The sequence below is a fragment of the Phasianus colchicus genome, chromosome 33, assembly GCF_987193195.1.
Source record: "Phasianus colchicus chromosome 33, bPhaCol1.hap1.1, whole genome shotgun sequence".
Taxonomy (NCBI): Eukaryota; Metazoa; Chordata; class Aves; order Galliformes; family Phasianidae; genus Phasianus; species Phasianus colchicus.
In genome coordinates, this window is record NC_143468.1 from 303,102 (window position 1) to 323,898 (window position 20,797).

The following is a 20,797-nucleotide window of genomic DNA, read 5'->3' on the forward strand; positions in this document are numbered from 1 at the left end:
GCAGGAAGCCTCCTCTGCATCTCCCAGCATCTCTGGCCTTTGGTTACTACTAAAAGGTTTCTCTTTAGCTCCTGTTTCATCTTCCATCATCACAAGACAGCTGCTGTAAGGTCTTCTTCCCATTTGGCCTCTGACTAATCACATCTATCCTGATGTCTGATAGAGAGAATGCCTCTTTGCGGTCTAATGGGAGCAGTGAGGGATTCAACAAAGGACCTTCCTTCCACTTTTAGAAAGAACTTTCATCAAAACGTAACTAAGCTAAGAAAACAGCTAGAGAACTGCTTACCATCTCCTTCAATCACATGACTGCAGGGGGAACAAAACAGCTGAAGAGGAAGGAGAAACAACAAAGTTTTCAAGCAATGATTTTATTGACGGTAATTTCTCAAATGTATCTCAATAGCTTTCCTGTTTTATTTAAAATGAAATAAAAGGAGAAGGATGGCAAGTCTGATTTGGGTTTCCAATTGAATCTTGCGTCATCTAATTACAAATGTCTTCATGATATTAAAAATGAAAATATTTCTTTACATCTGCTCCACCCTCTACAAATATGGTTTTATTTTGCTGCTTCCCTAATCCTGAACATCTGAGCATTTGAAATCCAGCAACGAAGAGTCACATACACATTTTTAGTAAACATCCAGCTGAACATCTGTACATCCACTCAACACACAACTCTTCCCTGGTGTATGTTCTTGCTCTATCCTGACTGCAATACTGTTGCTAATCATGTCATGGCATTTATTGTCTGCAGGGATGCCAGCATATTTCAATCACCTGCCCTTCATCGCTGACAAATTTAGGATCCACCTGCAAATTTGCAGAATTCCCAAATGTAATCCTCCTTTATTTATCCAAGCAGAGATGTGTACACAACACCTTGCACCTGGCTTCCAAAGAATAAAGGTCTATCCATTATGGTGCTGGACTGCACAGTCAAGGGAGTCTGGAGGGAAACGGTACAACTACATATACCTCTTCTTTAAATGCTAGGTGCTGTCCTCTGACAAATTTAGTCTTTGTTAGTCTTCAGCAACCGGATGAAAGAGCTGCTTGATGCAGCTGATCTTAACACACGGTCATCTTAGAACTGCAGCTGTAAGGAAGACCACGCCATTCAAAAGCTTTGTGTTAAACCACTACTCCTGAGTGGCAAGTCGTCTTTATGTTCTTGGGGAAAACTGGGTGTCATTAGCTGCTCTCATTTAAACATCTGTAAAAGCTTGAAACAGCTCAACATAAGCAACACTAAGCTTGAAGAGCAACTAGATTCTGATTAGCCCAGCTATCGTGAAAATAAGAATTACAACTATTGTTTTGTACTTTTAGATCACTAAAATAACATTCCTTTTACTGTCTTTAACATTTCAACCCAAAAGTTACAAAAAAAAATGCACTGAAGTGATTCTGATACGTTATTAATGACAAAGATTACATTTTCAGCACCACTGCATCTTGTGAAGAAAGTACATGCTACAGGATATTTTCACAACAAAAGGACTAGACTGCTTATCTTTATAACTTAAATGGAAGATAAAGAAGTAAATCTTGTACAGAGACTTGAAATATGAACTGTCACCTAAACTGCTTTACAGATACTTACGTGGCAAGTAACTGGAAGCCACAGAAATGTTATAATGCCCACTAGCACTACGTTTGTCACAGAACTTTACTGCCTTTCCATATATCCTGCTTCTCACTTGGTGACATTTTCTTCTGCAAGGACCTCGCAATGCTTCCTGGGACATCTCCTGATTTTAGCTCCGCAGGCAGAGGTCTCTTCTCAGTGGAAGATCAGGCACATCAAGGTTGAAAATGGGATTAGGAGATGCATTTGCTGATCACTGCTGCACACTTTTCTAACCCTTTCATGGAAGCTGATCAGCGATATTCCAGGTAAGTACGTTAACCTTTACACTTGTGAAAGACAACGTGTCAGCTGATGCTTACCTCCACGTGCCACTGTTTGCCCATAGCGTTCACCACACGTCCTTCAACTGGTCTTCTATGTGCTCCACAGATGGGGACGCCCATTTTGTCACGGCAGGTAAACCATGTAATTATTCTCTCTTTGGTTTGTGAGCATCAGCAGTGAGTTCCTTCCTGTTCAAAAATTCATTAATTGAGAGCATGAATAGAACAATTTCAACTTCAGAGCTTCTGTAGAGATCATTTAATTTTTAGCACTTGTTTCAGTAACAGGATTTATACTATGTCTTTAGCAGCATCAAATACGACAGTTCAATATGATTATTTTTTTTAAACAAGCTTGATTGATTCTGAGAAAAGCCTGCTAAGTAGGATGCATCAAATCTGTATGAAAATAGCTACGGAGCTTGTCTCAAACAGGTTAGAAAGCTGTAGTCATGCCTGGCTTACATTCTGGCTCTCTTAGCACAGGCTTCTTTTAGATTTACTTAAATGTAATTGAAGGAAAGAAAAATGCACTCCTCTGCATTTTCCCCGTGATATCAAACATCAGAGAAAGAAAAATATAAGCTGACAATACCGCTGACAACACTACAGGTTGTTCTTCAAATCAGCCTCTGCCATGATAATGAAATGATAGCTTCCTTTGTACTAAAAAGCAAACAACTAGTAACGTGTGTTGTATCCTACAATGCCCCCTCATCCATGCATCACTGGGGGATGTAAAAACATGCAGCTATGTATTCTGCAGCTGCAGAAGCTGATGAAACGAGATGAAGGAAATCTGAAAAGAAAAACACACTTTGTGCAACTCAACAGCAAAGAACATAGGCAAGATAATGACTGAAGCAGCCAAAGACAACCAATTTTCTGCCCTTTGTATTAGAAAAATAATGTCAATCATTTTGCTGCTATAAGCAAGTTTGCACCCAGATTTCCTATTTCCTATGGTACCACCCTGTGCTGCAAATTGCAGTCTTTCATCCCGCCCCACTCCCATGCTTTACCCTCAGACTCTTCAGAAATTTAGATTGGAAGCTGGATGGCAAAACGGGCCCTAACTCTCTACATAACCACGTCTATTGCATTAAAAGCATGAAATCAATGGCTACACAGTTTACCTAAAAAAAAAAAAAAACCGTGAAGGATCCCACTGAAATGAGCGCATTTATTAGTGAAAAAGGTGATAAACTGGACTCAAATTGGGGAACCCCTGTTGGGAAAATAAAAATCTATTTAAAAATGACAAAACTTCTGCATCTGATTTGTTTTTAAGTGTCTACCACAGTGTATCCTACTGATCTTGAAACATCACTAGGTACAAAACACACTTGACAGGAAATCCGGTGTCGAAGTAGACAAGTAGTTAATATTTTATGCACACATTTTAAGATATCCACTCTCAGTTTTGTGATGCATTCTTAGACCTTTTTCTCATAAAAGACACTTTGGTTACTCCATCTCAGCAGGAAAGCCTTAGGAACCATAACCTCTACATCCCTCCCAACTTTCATTCCATTTTCATCATTATCAGTGATAGAAGGAAGGGTGAAGACCCACCTGCCGTCATTCTTGACGAATCCAACTCCTGCCAATACTTGTTGGCAGATATCACAGCAGAAGCACTTCCAGTGGTTGTTCATAGCTTTAGTAACGCAACCAATAACGAACTCACCTGTAGGAAACATAGTAACAGGATGTAAAATGCCATGCTACACAAAGTTAAAAGAAGCCTGCAACTGAATCGCTAGAATTACATCACCTTGCTCCTCTTCTAGAAAAGGACACTTTTCAACTGTTGTTCACACAGTGTTGGCTTCTACTCCACTAGGCCTAGAATCAAGGCTTGAAAGAGCTCCATACTCAAAGCACAACAGAACTGAGTTTGGATGGCCCTGACCCTCCTGCGAGAAAACTCCTGCAGTCAAAGTACAGTAGAATACAAAGACACACAGAGATACAGCAGGAGAATGCACTTGCTAAACAGCAAATCCAACACGCACACCGATTTCTGATCTACCACAGAGTCCTGTGCTGGGAGGCACTGAGGAAGTGAGAAAACTACCGTTTCATATTCTCTGCTGCACAGCCATGCCAAACACTCACGCTGTTCTCTGCACGCACGCTGCAGCCAAGGCCCTGAGCAGCGCAAACGCTGCCTGCAATACGTCGGGAGCTCCGCCTCCTGCTGCTGCCAAAGGCTGACACCCGGCTCTGAAGAGCCTACAGATCAAACAGCTGCCAAAGAGAAGTGATCAGGCAGATAACAGGTATGAACGAAACGAAGTCTAACATGCAAGTCTGTGGCATTCCCCTGAAGTCATAGCTTTCCAAGAATAAAATGCGATGGTCTCTAGAAGTGTCGGGAAAGCTTGAGGCATCGCTGCTGACTGCAGCCCTGCTGATTTCGGCTACTCTAACCACATTCAAGAACTGGAAAAGCCCACTTTCAGGCAGGATTCATGGAGTGCTGCAGCCCAGATGGGTTTTTTCTCTCAATGAAAAGCCTTCACATTAAGCTTACCTGACATCGAAGTCACTAACTATTCTGTGAAATGTGGTATTCTTGAACCCACAAGCCTTTCTCCCTTGTGCACAAGGCCCTGAAATTTTCAGCTGTTCGAGGGACAATATTTGAAAGCAGCTCCGTGGTTGTGTGTCCTACAGGTTCGTCACTGGCAGAAACAAAATACACAACAACAGGGTTGGTGTCCTTTGACAGCTCCGCTGCCAGAGAGAGGTGGCCCTTCTGCAGCTCTGACAAGCTTTGCTGGCATTCTCCAAATCTCCTCTCAAAAGAATTAGCCAGTTCTTGAACTTTAGCTCTAACCCCAAATTGCTCTACTTTCACTTCACCATCTAAAAACAAATCCGAGATTTCCTTAGCTGTAGTCACTGCAGCCAGAGATCAGCAGCTTTTGTTCTGTATAATCTCCAGGGTAAAACAAAGCCAAACAAACTACAGAAGATACTGAAAAGAACTGTAAAAACCACTCAACCGACTAACCAGCATCACCTGTAGCTGTCCAAATTAAAACACTGTTTGATGTTTCAGAGGGCACTAAGTTCATTTCTTTAGCGATGACATGCTTTGCACACACCTCAAGAACTTGGTCCCTTCTCATAAGGATCCTGTAACACTTCTTCTGTGTATGGAAGAGGACCCTGAGCTCTCCAACACCGCGCTCCTTCCACTGAGCAGCATCTCTGGCCCAACTGTAAAATTTCGCCCTCTCTTTGAAGGGAATTCCTTCATCTTCTTCTCCAGACTACCTCCACCTAAAACACAGCACAGTAATGCGTGATTTCCCCAGAAGTTGTTGTCACCAACAACACTGTTACAATTCTGACATCATAATCCAAAATCATTCGATGTTTTCCTTTCTTCAGTGGCTTTGTACCCACAGCTCTATACTCATCATGCACTGAAGTGACCGAACAGCCCTGCCTTCTCAAAAGGAGAGAGCCCAACAGATTTCAGCCTTTGAAATTCATTTTTAAGCTATCAAGCGTGCCGGCATATTTCCCAGTGAAATTTCAGGTCTGCTGAATGATGTGCTGAGTGATAACCCAGCACTGTTAGCATTCCAGGTGTTCCCCTTATGAAGGCTGCTAAGTAACTTAATACTGGCATTTGATCAGAATAAGAATCAACTGAAAATAATAAATGGAGGCCTCACAGCTGCGTATCCTCCTCACTTTATATGTGCACATTACTGCCTTTTAACATCCTTCAATTAACACATCTTCCACAGTTAAAGAAAAGCTTGAAAGAACTGGAGAAACATGTGACAGACAAGCATTTCTGAAGGAGAAAAAGAGCAGGCAAGGCAAGACAAGAAAGAAAACAACAGACGTCATAATATGATTAACGGATGAGGAAAGGCAGACAAGATATTGCAGAAAGAGGAAGACAACATTTTGCAGACTTCATCAGATTAACTGTTCCAATTAAAGGACACTACATACTGTTTTTTTGTGCTCTATCAGTCTTGCTTAGTCATTATACTAACCTGCAATTAAGTTCTATTCTTTACAGGAAGCCAAACTAGAAGACTACAGTCATTGCAAGCTTCTCCTCTTATTAGGCATACTAAGGTTAAACACGAAATCCAGACATGAACAACTGAGTTAAGCCTTACAAAGCTACATCAGGCTTCTTCAAGCAAGTTGTTCTACTTCCTAAAAAGCTGTGTCACCACCTCCTGGTAAATTCTCTGACACGCGAGCAGTTTCTGTGGATTCTGCTTCTCCGCTGCTGGCAGCTGACTGCACAAATACTGTTGCTGTTGCTTCACTGGTTGATGGAGTATGTAATTCTTCCTTACTTGTAGAGACTGAGTCGGTACGATTAATAAAACAGTAAGCAAATAAGCCATAAGAGCCTAAGATACAAACTTCAAACTACATTAAGTCTGGACACTAAGAATAACGACTCCCTCCAAAAAAGCCACATTTTCTCTCTCCCCTCCCTCCCTCCCAGAAATTGATAAATTTCTTCATTTATTTACAACAGCAGTACAGTAAAAACATGATAGTAAGTTCTCAGTCTCCAACTTTCCTATAGTGCTACTAATGTTTCAGAACAGCTAACTAACAGGGATTAAGGGAAGTGAACAACTGGGGAAAAACAAAAAAACAAACAAGAATTGTTGTTGGAAGGTTTCAGACATTCTTCATCACTCTTAAAACACACACAGCTTTGACTCAACAAGAGACTGAAGTACCTTTGAAGCAGTACGATTCCAAAACAAGCACCATTTCCCTTGGAAACTGCTCTGAAATCACTTAACTCTTACATACCTGCTAGGAGGAATTCTACTAGCCAAAGCTGTTTCTACTTTAGGAGGCAAAGCTGTTTCCTTTCTCTCCCGGAGAAACTTAAGTTCTTAGTAGTACCATAGTTCCAGTGCCAGAACAGACTTGAGACACAGTCAAACAAGCCAAGTAGTTTTTAATCTGCCGGACGCTTTATTTCTCACTAAGTGAAAATAGTCTAAGAATAATACTGCAAATTTATTGCCTAAACTTTCGTAAAGACTTGACTCGTACTTTGAGTTTTTACTTCTTTCTGAGAGCCTTCTGGACTGGCATCCTCCGCACTGCTACTAAAGCCACAGACAGACGTAGAAGGGACCTGTGGAGTTTCTCCTTTAGCCTTCTGCTCAGAAGATTTAGTTTCCCAAGCAGTAACACATTCACGTTTGACTGGGGGGCCTGCTGCAAAGCACAAAAATTAGTGGAAAACAGCTGTTAAGACAGCTAAATACCGTGATCATTTTTGGCACATACATTATAAAGTAACCTAACGATACTCAGAACATCTTAAATGTAGAGCTATTGAAATAACATCATTATGTAAAAAGACACTCATTCAGGATAACCAAGGAACTGTAAGTCCGTCATACTTGGGTTTTCTGCTGCTATCAAAGAACCTCCATGCAATAATGAAGACTTCAATCTTGCAACTGCCACTACAAATACTAGCTTCCTTTGACATTTACTTATATTTCTGGAAGCTCAATACATGCCACCTTTTATTAGTACACAGACACTCACAGCCTCAGAAAGAGTGACTGGCCAAATGGAAGATGACAGTTTTTCTCAATTTAAATATTGTAAACATATTGTAAATGTTGTCTGTTGGTTCTAGTAGCACTATACACTTTCCTTTTGAAATTCAAGTCACAGACCAAGAACAGGTCAGCATTTTCATATTGTTAGAAGAATTATTGATGGCCATACACCAAACAAAATACAACCACAGAGAAGAGCCATATGGGTATCATCTACAGAGGAAAAGCAAAACCAAGGACTGAAAAAGAAAGTAAGAAACGGAAAGCAGTCAGCAGCAGCGCGTGCTACCGATGAACTTTGAGCATTTGGAACTCCAGATGATATTAACCAGAGACTGAATAGAGCTTATTTCACAACACTTCTGGGAAGTACAAGAAGAAAAACCACGACAAACAAAGGCTCAAGCGACAGATATGAAGTTACTGGAAAGGAATGGAAGCAGACAAGGAGGATGCCTCCTAGTTGAAGGGATAATTCGAGTTGAAGCTTAAGCACAACTGCTGTTCTTGTAGGTTACCAGTCAGAGCGAGGCCTTGAACACAATAACTGCCAGCTCAACACAAAAAATGCACTGTCAGCACTTCACCCTGACATTTTAAACAACGCCTCGTTGTTTAAACAATATTAGCATCTCCTGGTTCTAGCAGTACCAAACTCCTTCCCTACAAAAAAAGCAACACTAAGATCAACTCTGACGCCTCGGACAGATTCCAAAATCCTACCCGCAACTCCCTTTCTCACTACAGACTTGCACTGAGTCCTGCATAAGGCATGCTTCTGTTCTTACGTGCGAAGAACTACAATTTCATATTTACTCAAGTTGAAAGTCTAGGATTTGAAGATTCACAGACGTGCATTAGAACTGAAAGAAACGACATACTATTAAGACAGAAGAAGTAATACACAATGACCAGCATTAACAAGTGATTGACTAATGAGCTGCACACTTGAATAAATTACTGGTTCAATTAACACTCACCTTTCTCCAAGATTTTGAACGAGAAGTTGGAGGGCCCACCCTGTGCCGAAGGAGCCGGCTGTGATGCCTCGCTCTCCCAAGGTTTCTGAGCAGCACTACAGCTTTTGGGTGGTTCAGCTACTCCCGCTTTTTCCTGCTCTGCTTTCCGAGATGCTGAAGTTCCTTCATCTCTCTTTCTTGGACGATTCAAGCTGAATCCAAAGAGGGAGCCGGGGGCTGAAGTATTCCCAAACGGGAATGTCTCTTTGTTACTGAAAACGCTCCTGACAGATTCAGATCTAAATACAAACTTTGGAGCAGAAACCTCCGTTTTTGCTGGCGTTTCAGAGGTGCTTGATACCTCTAAAGCTTCTACGGTGGCATCAGAAGCATCACCACCATGGCCGAGGTCGCTTCTCTCCCTGGTAGCTTCCTCCAGCACAGCTACAGCGTTGTTACCACAAGGAGATGCTTTGGCTGCATTCGTATGAGAAACATGAGATGTTACCAACGTGCCTTTCTCACGGGTGTGCTCACTCTTGTCCCTGTCTGCTGTTTCTTCAGACTGGAATGTAACTCCACTACTTGAAGGCAGTTCGTTTTTGTCTTTTTCATCCATGTTTGTCAAGTCAGTTGTACACTCTTTGGATGGATCATCTTTCTTAGCGGTATTTTTACTGGACTCCTGTATACCAAATTTAAATCCACCTAGAGGCATCCACATTGAAAAATTACATCCTTCCTCTGCAGGCTTTGCTTCACCATCTGCAAGATTCTGAGAGGTACATGCTGGTGTTTTCCCTTCAAATTTCAAGGAAAATTCTTGTAGAGATATTTCTGAATTAGTTTTGCTTGTATTCTGGCAAGTAACACATTTTGGGGCAGTGAGTTCATTTCTTACTAAACAGATGTCACAGTTCCACTGGCCTCCCTTTTTAGCAAAGGCAGATCCTAATTTGTCCTGTGCGGCACTAACACTGGATTCTAGAGGTTTTAAAACCACACGTTTTGTGAAATAGCCTGGTTCAGGCAGTGGTGGATTTGTGCTTGCCTGTGGAAGGCTGTAGTTGTAGCGATCATCACCACCACGAGGCGAAATGATTCCAGCAGATGGAGCATCAAAATGCAAAGGTGCACCATACGTGTCTTGAGGAAACACAGCAGCACAAGTGTTTCGCAGAGGTGGTGTGCGGATTGCTTGTTGATGAGCATATCTACGCTGCTGAGGTGCAAGTCCATCCATGCCACAGACAGGTGCCTGTCATGGTTTTGGTTTTTGCTTATTTGATTTTCAATATTCCACATCAAAACATCATGTACTGGAAGTGTTAATGCTCTAATTCTACGTACCTATCCCTATACATTACGGAAGTCATGGGATCTGACCCTTCCGGGGGGGGGGCTGTCTCTTACTGCCTGGCAGTGGGTGCTGGAGGTGCTTTCCTATCCGTTCCAAGCTTTTTCAGGTTTGACTCGGTCTTGGGAACTCTCTCTCATATCTTATTTGATTTATTAGTCTCAATTTCAACTAGATTGTATTATATTGTATTATTTTGTATTCCGATATCATAGTTAGTAAAATAAGTTTACCTCCATAGATCGTTGCCGCTGTTTTTTTTTTTCCTTTTCCCCCTTCCTTCCCATTTTGTGGGCCCAGGTGGGGGGTGGGGGGGGGCAGGGGCCTACTGCCCCCTGTCACGGGCATAAACTGATCTAGTTAATTCCGTGACAGTGCCTAAAGAAAAAGCACCGTTACTTCCTTGTGGAAAAGGAGGAAAAGGGATTAGGGTGCTAAAGCCCATGCAACATGTACTCTTAATAGCAAAGCGTACCGTAAAATTACATTTCAACTCTAATCAGTTTAAACTAAAATCATACGTTCAAAACTTGAGTGGTATCTGAAAACACAGACTGGGGAGAAGCATAAGCTGAATAGACTCATTTTTCTTTAGTATTTAAAAAAAAAAAAAAAAAAATCAAGCCCCCATACTATTTTGGAGAAAAGAACATTGCAGACAATGAGCAGAGGACATATGTTAGCAGGCTAAAAACATGCTTTGCTGGCTGTTTCTCCCAAACCCAATATCCCAAAGCTTAGCTGATTACGGAACTTTCTGCCTGTCTCCAGCAGACCTCAAGTTTAGTAAATGCTCTCTAGGGAATCGCAGTTATATCCTGCTACACACAGAATCAAAACCAGTTCAACACATCAGTAGAAATGGCTTGAGCGGATTCGTACGTCCTCACCTTTGTTGGTGTTACACTGGTTGCAGCAGTTCTTTGAAGATACTGCGAGTTACAAGCAGGTGACTGGCTACAGTGAACAGATGGGCCAGAGGTAGCAACTGAAAAGGAACACCAAGAAAGGAGCTTATATCCAGTTTTTGTGATTACTGACTTGAGTGAACTTTCCCAGGGGACCAGTTTTACTCATTCATCTCAGAACACTGCAGAAACATTTTCAGAAATCTTACTCCGTTTAGCTAAGTGTTCAATTAAAAATTCAGCATCAACTTACCCCTTAAAGGAGCTTCATGAAGATTTTGTGCTCTCCGATAACCATCTGACACTGTATCTGTTTCATAGCTTCCAGCAGGCCAGCAGTGAGATGATACATTTACACTGGAACTATTACGTTTCATTTCCCGTATTTCATTCTATTAAAGACAGTGTTTCAATTAAGAGCATGTAAACGTATTACATCGGTATTTGGAGAAAACCTAAGGAATGATCCCTACGCTCCTCTGCTATTTAAAAGCATGTTCAAGGTCTGAGACACACACACAAAAAAGATGAGTTAAGTGCTGCAATAATCTATGATCTTCCCATGCTTTATGAAACTGAGACTGTTCCCTGAAGCTAGAAATAAACCCAGAACAAAGATGACAGTAGCTAAGCTGAAGAAAGCACAACTTTCTGCATGCACAATCCTCAGGATTACTTCCCATATCTGAGTACCAAATCAGAGTTTGTAGGCAACAAAGTTTTACTCTTGAACTCACTTTAAGCAGATGTTTATAGCAGTTCTCTTCACTGAGTTTTAAGAGGTAGCCTGGTAAGGGAAGTTCAATGCTTGGGTCACAAAGTACTTACCAGAACAAAAAGATCAACCATTCTGCATCGAATATAGTGACTCAAGTTGCTTACCGTTAAAGCTTCCACGTGCTGACACAGCTTTTGAAGTAAGGACTTGTGATCTTCTGCCCACTGAGAGAGAGTCTTAGGAGAAAACTGGAAAGAAAAGAAAAAAACTAATTGAACTTGGATTTTTTTATACAAATGTAACACTTCCCTAGAAGAGTAACCGGCTAATATACCTGGTAGGTATTTGTTGGCAAGAAAGAGAACTTCTTAGGTGATGGAATTGAATATTTTACTTCCACGTGTGCAGCTGGTGAGATATTTCTGGAGGCAAGACTTCCCTCTTCACCATTCTCTCCAAGCTCCTGGATCACTGCATTCAGCATTTCCGTTACAGCTTTAACAGATACCAGCAGCTAGAAATGTATTTGAAATGCAAGTCATGATCGCAATTCTTCCTCAGAGCAAGAGGCTGTGCTCTGATCTACGGCTGAACAGTTTGCAAGGCTTTCTGCACAGAAATTCTGGGTGTTTTTTGTTGTTTTTGTTCCCCCAGGAAAGCCCTATATCTGTTAACATTAACGTAAGACGACAACTCACACAAGCATTAATTCTTTTACTTACTTTGTCAGCTACTGACGGGTCAGAGGAGCTTTCGTCAATGATCTTCATCAGGTAATGCTTTCTTTTAACAAGATAGGCTTTGCGTTCTTCTGGTAACGTATCATCACTCTCAACCTCTTCTGCCTTTCTTTGGTAAAGCTAAGTAACAGCATATGGATTAGGAATAATCGGTCGGAACGTAAGTAATAGAAAAGGTAATGCAATTTACAAACTTACAGTGGCAAGATTCCAGTACGAAACCACATTCTTAATAGCTTCAAACGCTAATAAAGCATCATCAGTTTTGCCTTCAGCTGCATCCAGCATTGCAAAAACTACACGTGCCTCTTCTTCATAGGCTGCAACCTGGAAGACCTACAACCAAAGCAAAAGACAAGTCACATGACACAGTGAGGACACTTGGAACAGCCAGTGACTGTAAGCATCTAGTAAGTAGTTGTAGTGACTCAGCAGTTCCCATACAGTAGTCAAATAGGAGGTGGTATTAAGGCAGTTCAGTATCTTCCAATCAGAGTGTTTTAAAACTCAGAAGTTCAACAGAAAGATACTACCAAATCTGAGTATTAGCAGTACAGCGACAAAAAAAACCAAAAAAAACAAAACCAACCACCACCCATCAACACACAAAGCCAACCGAAACAAAAAACAAACCAACCAGCTAACAATTCATATGTAAGCCTGTGACATACAACCCCTCTTACTCTCATCTTTGAATAATCCCTCAGTACCTGGATGTCCACACTATGGAAATGTCTGAAGAGAGGATATGCAGGTTCAGGAATACTTCTGTGCTTTTTGATAGTTCTCAAGCTAAGCAAAGTTTTCTTCCAGTAGTAGACGCTTCTTCCAATATATTCTTTCTGGTCGTGGGAGTTAAGGCTAACGCCCTGTTGAAGAAGAGAAATTCAAACTATCACAGAAAATTTAAGTAGAGTGTTATTCATACTTATTCTTCCCTGATGCAGTTGTTTTCTTGACAAGTTCCAAGAATTTTTCTCTCTCTCTCTCTCTCTCTCTCTCTCTCTCTCTCCCCGGAAGATCCACTCCACTGGAGTTTCCTGAGCAAGCCCATGACCCAGGTAAGCCTCCTATTTATTCTCTTTGTCTCGCTGTGCCTAACTCTCTTGCTTATTTCATTATTATAACATCTTAATATTATTAAATTATATAATATTCCTTTATATAATTTTCATTGATTATACAATGTCAAACAAAAGGAACTAGTTTTACACAACCTATGGGAATCAATCCAGAAGCCATCTAGAAGGTTGGTTCCAATATTTCCAAACTGAAGCAGCCTTACGTTGTTTTTTTTCTGCATAAGAGCACAAACAGCATCCCACCAGGATCTTTGCTTCTCAGTACAGAACTGTTTGCACAGCAGCAACGGTAAGAACAGAGGTTGATGTGTGCCACGCTGAGTATTAAACTTCTCTTGCAGTTCTAAGTTGCTAGTGAACACCATCCCGAGTAAAAAAACCTGTTTTGGTGAAAATAAACAAACAGAAGGTATTAGGTAGCAAAAAACAGGCATTTAAATGCATTTAAGAACTTAGGAAGCTTGCTTACTTCAAGGTCCAACAGGCAAATGGACTCAGGAGCATCTGTTTCCAGTCTCGATGTCTCTTGGGGCAAGTGGAAAAGTTGTTGTAATGATCTGCGCAGTGGGAATAACACTGACATGGAATTCCACTGCAAGCCAAGCCATGCAAGGTGCTGGAGACTACCACTGTGCATCTGAACAGCACCTATGCAAAAACAAGGGTTGCAAGAAGCTAGGATCTGCGTCCTCGTTAGGAAAGGTATCATTCTACTCCTGTTACACTCGAATTCAAAGCCAGACTTCATCATCAAGTTAAGCCTAAAAAATGGGAAGATATCATTAGTTCACAATTCATCCTGGAATTATTTCATTTTCATGCCTGTCACCTGTGTTCATAGATTACACATAACAATGTGGGCCTTCCTATCAGCACTCATCAGCATACAAGCACTTTCCAGCTTCAATTGGAAATGAGTCAGAACAGACCAGAAGACAACAGTGTGGAAGCAAGAAGTATGTGAGAAATTCTTCAGAACCTGGCATGATGATACTGCCCTTCAGCTACAGCTGAAAGTGAAACTTCTTGCAAAGCACCCTCTGAGTAGGGCAACCACGAGCAGCTATTACAGACATTGTCTTTTGTGGCAAATGAAGCACTTGTAGAGGAACCTCTAATACAGAGTCATGCTTATGTTGAGTTTAAGTAGCATCTCTTACCAATATCATATTTACTCAGTTCTCCCTGCTCTGGTGCTTGGGGACTGACATCTCCCATATCATCTGTGCCGAGAAAAGACCTCTCTTTAGAAGCTCCACTCCCAAACAGGCTTTCAAACAATGTAAATAAACCACTTCTGTTTGCAAGTTTCCACAATCTCTTTCAAGAAGTCTTCCTTGCTGTGGCTTAAGTTCAGCAACATATGACCTAGAAAAACGTAATGTCACATAAGAACACTCAACTTAAACAAGGACAACAATATTTGATGCAGTGGGTTGTTCCTGCTGCTTTAGGCTGGGAATCCAGACTTCCCCTTATGATATTTACAAATTTCTAACTTACACTCTCCCTATAATTAAGTCACCCTTTTAGCATATGGGCTGACAGCAGTCCCAAGGCATTTTCAAATCCAGTTCTCCAGAATTACTGTGTATTTTTATTACAATGACACTGCAATTGTCTTCAAAATAAGTAGCTGTCAGTCTCCTCTATTCAGGAACAATTCAGCCTGATGCTCGGTGTTTTCTTCGTTTTCACCTAGAGCCCACAGGATAATGAAGACTGAAAACAACTACCTCGGCTTCATCAAAAAAATGAAAAAAAAAAATGCACCAAACCTGTTGGAACAAAGAAGGGAACAAAAGCGACAGGAAAGGAGCAATATTTTCTTTTATACTTGGGACTAGCAATGCTTACAAATAGTATATTAGTAGGCAGAAACCAGCAGGCTCGGAGACACTGAAAGTTAAATTCTATCTTAATGTCCTGGAAATAAAAAGAAAAAGCCCATTACGTGTCAGGATCAAACCGCTTTTTTGTATTTCATACGTAGCCAAAATACAGAACGTTTGATAGCATGTTCCAAGACGCCAAGTGTGCTCTTTAACAAGCCATTAACTCTGACATTAACTGCTCATAAAATGGAACTATGGAACATTTATAATGCTTAGTTTTTATTACCAGACTGGCTTTTTCGGTCACAGGCCAACATTTCCAGCGCATCTTGCCCAGCACAATCTCCTCTTATTAGTTTTGACTTTGGTTTAGGAATCTGGCAAAGAAAGAAAAGAACTGCTACAGCTTCTTCTCAACAAAAAACAACTCACCCTCATTTAGTCTTAAAAGTTAGGAAACAAGCTTGTTTCTTTCCTGAAAAGGACACAAGGTGAGTAACTGAACAATTGCAAATAGCTGTAAGAGCGCACAAGAGAAAGCGATGTTTTGAACCCAAGAACTTGTGCAAAAGGGAAAGCTGATTTTATTCCATAAAGCAAAGAATTAAGCTTGATCAAGCTCTGCTGCTTATGCAATTAGTATGTGAGAGCTACTCAGGTCATTCCCCTCCCCCCCATACCACTAACCTTAATATTAGTTATTTTAGCTGCATTACAGAGAAGGGAATAGCCTATAGGAAACACACTCATTAGCCCTTAGTCACTTTACTTCTGACAAGTGAAACAGATGAGATTTTCTTCACACTACTTGAAATCTTTTAAACAAGTATGGAAGGGTAAGATTTGGCCAGGAGACAGCCTCAAAAACAGTAGTTAGTTTTTGGAATGCAGGCGTTCAGTGCGCGTACAGTGAGAGCATTCAAGAACTGCAACAATTACAGGCACAATCTGAAGAGTGACTTACGTGGAAACTTCTCAGATAACACAATGCTGCGAGTTCACATGCATCTCTCCATTGTGCCTCGTTGTTCTGGGCCGTTTTCAGCAGGAAAGTTCCAGCGTGCATGTAGAAGTGTCCTTTCATTTCAAGGAAGGTACGAGACAGCTCATCAGGTCCATTCGCACACGGCTTCACAGAGTGAAGCACACGATCAAAACTGGAACATAGAAAAGATTCATTTTCAACCAAGTCCTGGTCTCCCAGGATTTATACTAGACCCCTATCACTGAGTCTTCTCTGAGGCCTTTAGCTCAGACACAGCTTGCGGATCAAGCCTAGCAACATTTGCTCTTTGCAGTTAGTACAGAGGAACTCCTCTTCCATCCATAAAACAGCTACTCACTGAAAATGATGCCTGCTAGAAGTTCGGTGACCCAGAAAAAATATTCATTTTTTTTCTTTTTTTTTTCTTTTTTTAAATAAGCAGAACAGTTAAAAGAGTACCTTTCAAGGGCCCCTCTGCTTTCTCAAACATCTCTAGAAGCAAGCGTCATTTTAACCAAGCTAGAATAGGCCAGCAGATGACCCTTCTTGACAGCTCTCCAATTATTTTTATCAGCCTCCAAGTCTCGTACTGATTCAAGATATTCCTAAAGAATAAAGTTCATCACAGAATGAGGAACCGCCATCCTTCTATGAAGGCAAGAGTTTCTCCAGAACTTCTTGCTACATAATCCAGTTTCCCAGGTGAGATGTTAACGTATTCTTCAGCAGCAATGTTCCAGGAACTATTTGCCTCAGCAATTCCCTCCCTGATGGAGCTGCTGTATCTAACTTAATACCTCAGCTAGAAACTAAACAACTCTTTAAGGCTTAAGAAAATCCTAAATAAATCATTGTTTCCACAGACATTACATTTAAAGGAGTTAAGCCACTTGAGAATTAGCTGCCATTGTAACGATACTAAGAGAATAACACCAGTTTCAAGGACATGGGAGATTATGACAGGATCAAAACATGATTAAATACCTCAAATGTCTTTATGACGCACAAACACCACTCCAAGCTGGAGTCTACAGGTATTTTCTTCTCCGCCTCCTGACAATGAAGCACAGCATCTCTTAATCCATTATTTGAACGGTAGAGAGCAACCAGTCTGATGTTAAGGTAGGGATCGTCTGGTCTCGCATAGAGCTCGGTTTGAGTCATATCAAAGAGCTGATTCCAGCCATCTTCGCCTTTACGCTCCAGTAACTGCTCCTATCACATATGAAGGCAACACGTTAAAATTTCATTCTCTACGAGAGCCTCTTCAGTAACTATGTTACCTGACTGTTTTCTCATTGCCACGTTACAGGCTACGTTACTCAAACTGCTCTGGAAAGCTGGTAGGTGCTACAGAGAGTTTGACAAACATTTTAGAAGTGAGGGAAAAAAAAAAACAAAACACACAAAACCCAAAGCTTTAGAGTTTGCATCTTGTAGATGCTAAGTTAGATGCTAAGTTAAGACTGTCAAACCACCTGGTTCAAAGATGCCACACATCAATACAGAACAGCTTGTCTAAAAAAATAAAATAACATAACCACACAAAAAATCCCAAAGCACAAGCCTCTCAAGACTTTGATTTCATTGCAGTTGTGCTCCAGAAAACTAACACCTGTACAAAAGTGAGATTGTATGACTGAAAGCATTTACACAGTATTAGGGAATAACAGCATCTCCTACACTTGACAGTTTTCAACTCAAATTAAAAAAAACTAGAAAGCAGTGTAGTCATGTAATAGAGACAATACTTAACCTATCTAATCTTGACCTCTTGGATAATATTACTACCATGGTTTTCCCATCGCTTGACGCAACTAAAGTTTCTTCTAGGCACAGAACAGAGATCAGAAGCTGGAATTTACCTTCAATCTGTAAGCAGCAGGATTCCCAGGGAAGAGCCTGGCAGCTTTCTCAACCCAGTACTCTGCTCTTCCATCAGCGATGTCGTTACTGCATAGTAACTCTGCAATCTTCAGTACAAGATCTTTCTGCATTGGATTCAGCTCCACAGAACGCTGGTTTTCCCCATGCATACACATAAGAAAAAAGGTTACTAGTAACTTGATCTTGCAGTCCACGTAGAACAAGAAAGAAAACATGTCAAACATGTCCCCCATTAAACAGACCCAGCAAGTCAAATTAGAACTATCAATAAATACTTTCTCACTACTTTAAGAAAAGCCTCCCTTTCAAGAAGGCCACCATTGGTTTGTAACACCCAGACAACTGCTGGAATTCAGAACACCGTAAGAGAAACAATGTCAAAACCAGCTCCTCTACCACCCGCTGCTGCTCTACTCAGACAGCCAGACCAGGGGTATCTCTAGCCTAACCTAATACGGAGGCTTCCGGAAAACAGAATTAAGTCACAAAGGCTGATGGCACTCAGTCACTGTGCTGGCAACAAGACTTTTGTGTGTATCCTCTCCCTCCCCGGTGCCCGAACAATGAAACACAGACTGTGAAGTTCACATTTATATGCTTACCTAATCGGAACTGTATTTGCCCCATTCCCTCTACCTCTGAGGAAACAAACAAACAAAAAGCCCACCGCTAACAAGAAAACAAACAATGCAACTGAAAAACACTCTCAGCCCAGTCTTTCAGCAGCAGCCTACTGCAGAATTCTACAGGGCTCAAAGATTCTTAGTCCAAAGGGCAGCGGGAAGAAGACTATCTTACCTTGTAACACCCAAAAGCTTTTTCCGTGTTATCCTGAGCCTCGTAGATCTGTCCCAGAAACCTGTGCGCTTTGGGATCTCTCTCTCGGACACTGAGATAAATAGATGTGTATCTACAGAGTAAATAAATAAAGAAAGAAAAACCAGAAGGATCAGTATTCCTCAGTATTACAAGTCCCCCCACACCTTGCAGCTAACGTGGGACTTTAATCTGTCACACAGGACAGTTAGCTGTATTTAGTTCAAGGGGCTTGATCTAGATCTTCAAGTAAGGCACAACATTATTGCTACACGTACAGATGTTGCATATTTGCCTGCAAGCACTGGCCTTCATTAAATAAAGCAGTAGCTCACAGGAACTGTAAGAAGGACGTAGCACGATGGCATAAAAGACATTTCTACCGGATGGGTTTTTACAGCACCACGTAACTACCCATGCTTTAAGTTGCCGTTTTAGGAAGATTTAAATGGCACCACATTTCCCATTTGCTGCTACCTTAAAACAGCATGACAACGGTCTTCATTTCTCCACTCTACTTCATTTAGCTTTCCCATCACACTTTAAAGAACAGAACAACATACGTAACGTTTATTACCTCTTAGCAAGTTCGTATTCTTTTATCTCAAAGTACAGCTTAGCAAAAAAGAATCCTCTTAACGACCTCTGAAGAAAAAAAAACCAAAAGGTACATTTTAAATATACAGTACTTTTGAAGTAATTGAGTAGGGAGACCCTTCTTTCCAGGGGTGCATAACACTTCCGAAAGTGTCTTCACAGCTATCAGCTCCAGTTCACTCCTTGTACTCTGGGCTTTGTTTTTGAAAGACACAGGAGTAAGAAAATAACATTTCTTCCCAGTAACTGGCAAAGGCTACCAAAGCGAAACTGAGGTTAGTAGCAAAGCAAGTCCTCACACTTGTTACTTTTCACAAGCACACTTCCGACTAAAGAGAGGAGAATGGGGTCAGCTACATACAAGCTGTTTCTCTTGCAACCTATCCACGTTGCAGAAGAAAACAAATGCCACAAATCAAGCTCCTCCTGTCCATGCTTCTGTCACCTTCCTCTCTCGCCTGCCCCGCCTCCTCGTAAACGGGGCTGGAAAGGAATTTCAAAAGAAACGCCGGCAGCCTCGCACAACCCTCCTCTCCAAAATCAACGCAACAGGAAGACCAGCAGCTACTTCCATCACCGACCGCGCTCCACAGCCAGTCGTTCCAGAGAGCAGGGGATCACCCGGCTGCCCAGCCACCAACGCAGGCAGCAGAGCTATTTCCCCCCGCCTCTCCCTCTCTTCCTGCCGGCGTTTCACAACGCCGTCGCACCCACGGCAACAGCAGCCGCACAGCGGCCAAACGAGCCCAAAGCCGAACGGCACGCGTTCCCTATTCCGGCTCCTCGAGAGAGGGAAGGCCGGAAGCCCGGGGACCGTGCCCACGGAACGGGAGGGAGCCGAACTCCGCCCCGCCGCCGGGCTCCTTCCGAAGCCGCCGAGGGCTCAGCGGCTTTCCGAGGCGCGCAGCTGCGGCGAACCGCGTTTCCGAGGAGGCGACTCCGCGCCCGCCCGCCGGCAGCCTCCCTCGGCTTCGACTCCCCGCCGGAGGAGCCCGCCCTCGGGCCCGGCACCCGCGGGAGGGGCGGAGGGACGGGGCGGGCGGGGAGCGGCCCCCACCGCGGCCCGGGGAAGGCCGAGGGAGCGCCGCCGGCGGCGCCGGCCGGGCCGCAGCACTCACCGCTCTGGGAGAGGAGGCGGCGGCCTGCACGGAGGCGACGTACCGCTCCACCTCGGGACTCGTGCGCCGTGCCATGGCCGGGAGAGAGAGCGAGCGAGAGGGAGGGAGCGGCGGAAGGCCGGCACTCGCGCGCCGCTAAGGGAGCTCCCCGCCGCACGCGGCGGAACGCCCTCCCTGCCGACCGCGGCGACGCGCGACGTCACAGCGCGGGGCGGGGCGGCGCATGCGCGGCGCCGAGCGGCCGGTTCGCGCTTCGCGCGGCGGCGCTTTGAGCCGCGGGACGT

General features: G+C 42.6%; 1 protein-coding gene across 1 annotated transcript; it reads right to left on the minus strand.

The window, feature by feature from the left end:
* Nucleotides 1-352: 352 nt before the first annotated feature.
* Nucleotides 353-20,701, minus strand: LOC149913905 (E3 SUMO-protein ligase RanBP2-like). Its single transcript, XM_090128546.1, is given in 26 exon segments — nt 353-1,102; nt 1,610-2,109; nt 3,496-3,610; nt 4,042-4,610; nt 5,037-5,214; nt 6,138-7,155; nt 8,492-9,728; nt 10,718-10,815; nt 10,989-11,127; nt 11,618-11,701; nt 11,788-11,967; nt 12,176-12,313; nt 12,392-12,529; nt 12,904-13,062; nt 13,479-13,655; nt 13,745-13,923; nt 14,436-14,581; nt 14,583-14,643; nt 15,397-15,487; nt 16,075-16,267; nt 16,555-16,700; nt 17,080-17,310; nt 17,961-18,113; nt 18,781-18,892; nt 19,376-19,443; nt 20,514-20,701. Coding segments are annotated over 21 exon segments (4,002 nt in total). The 5' UTR covers nt 20,589-20,701; the 3' UTR covers nt 353-1,102; nt 1,610-2,109; nt 3,496-3,610; nt 4,042-4,610; nt 5,037-5,214; nt 6,138-6,958.
* Between the last annotated feature and the right edge of the window lie 96 nt (nt 20,702-20,797).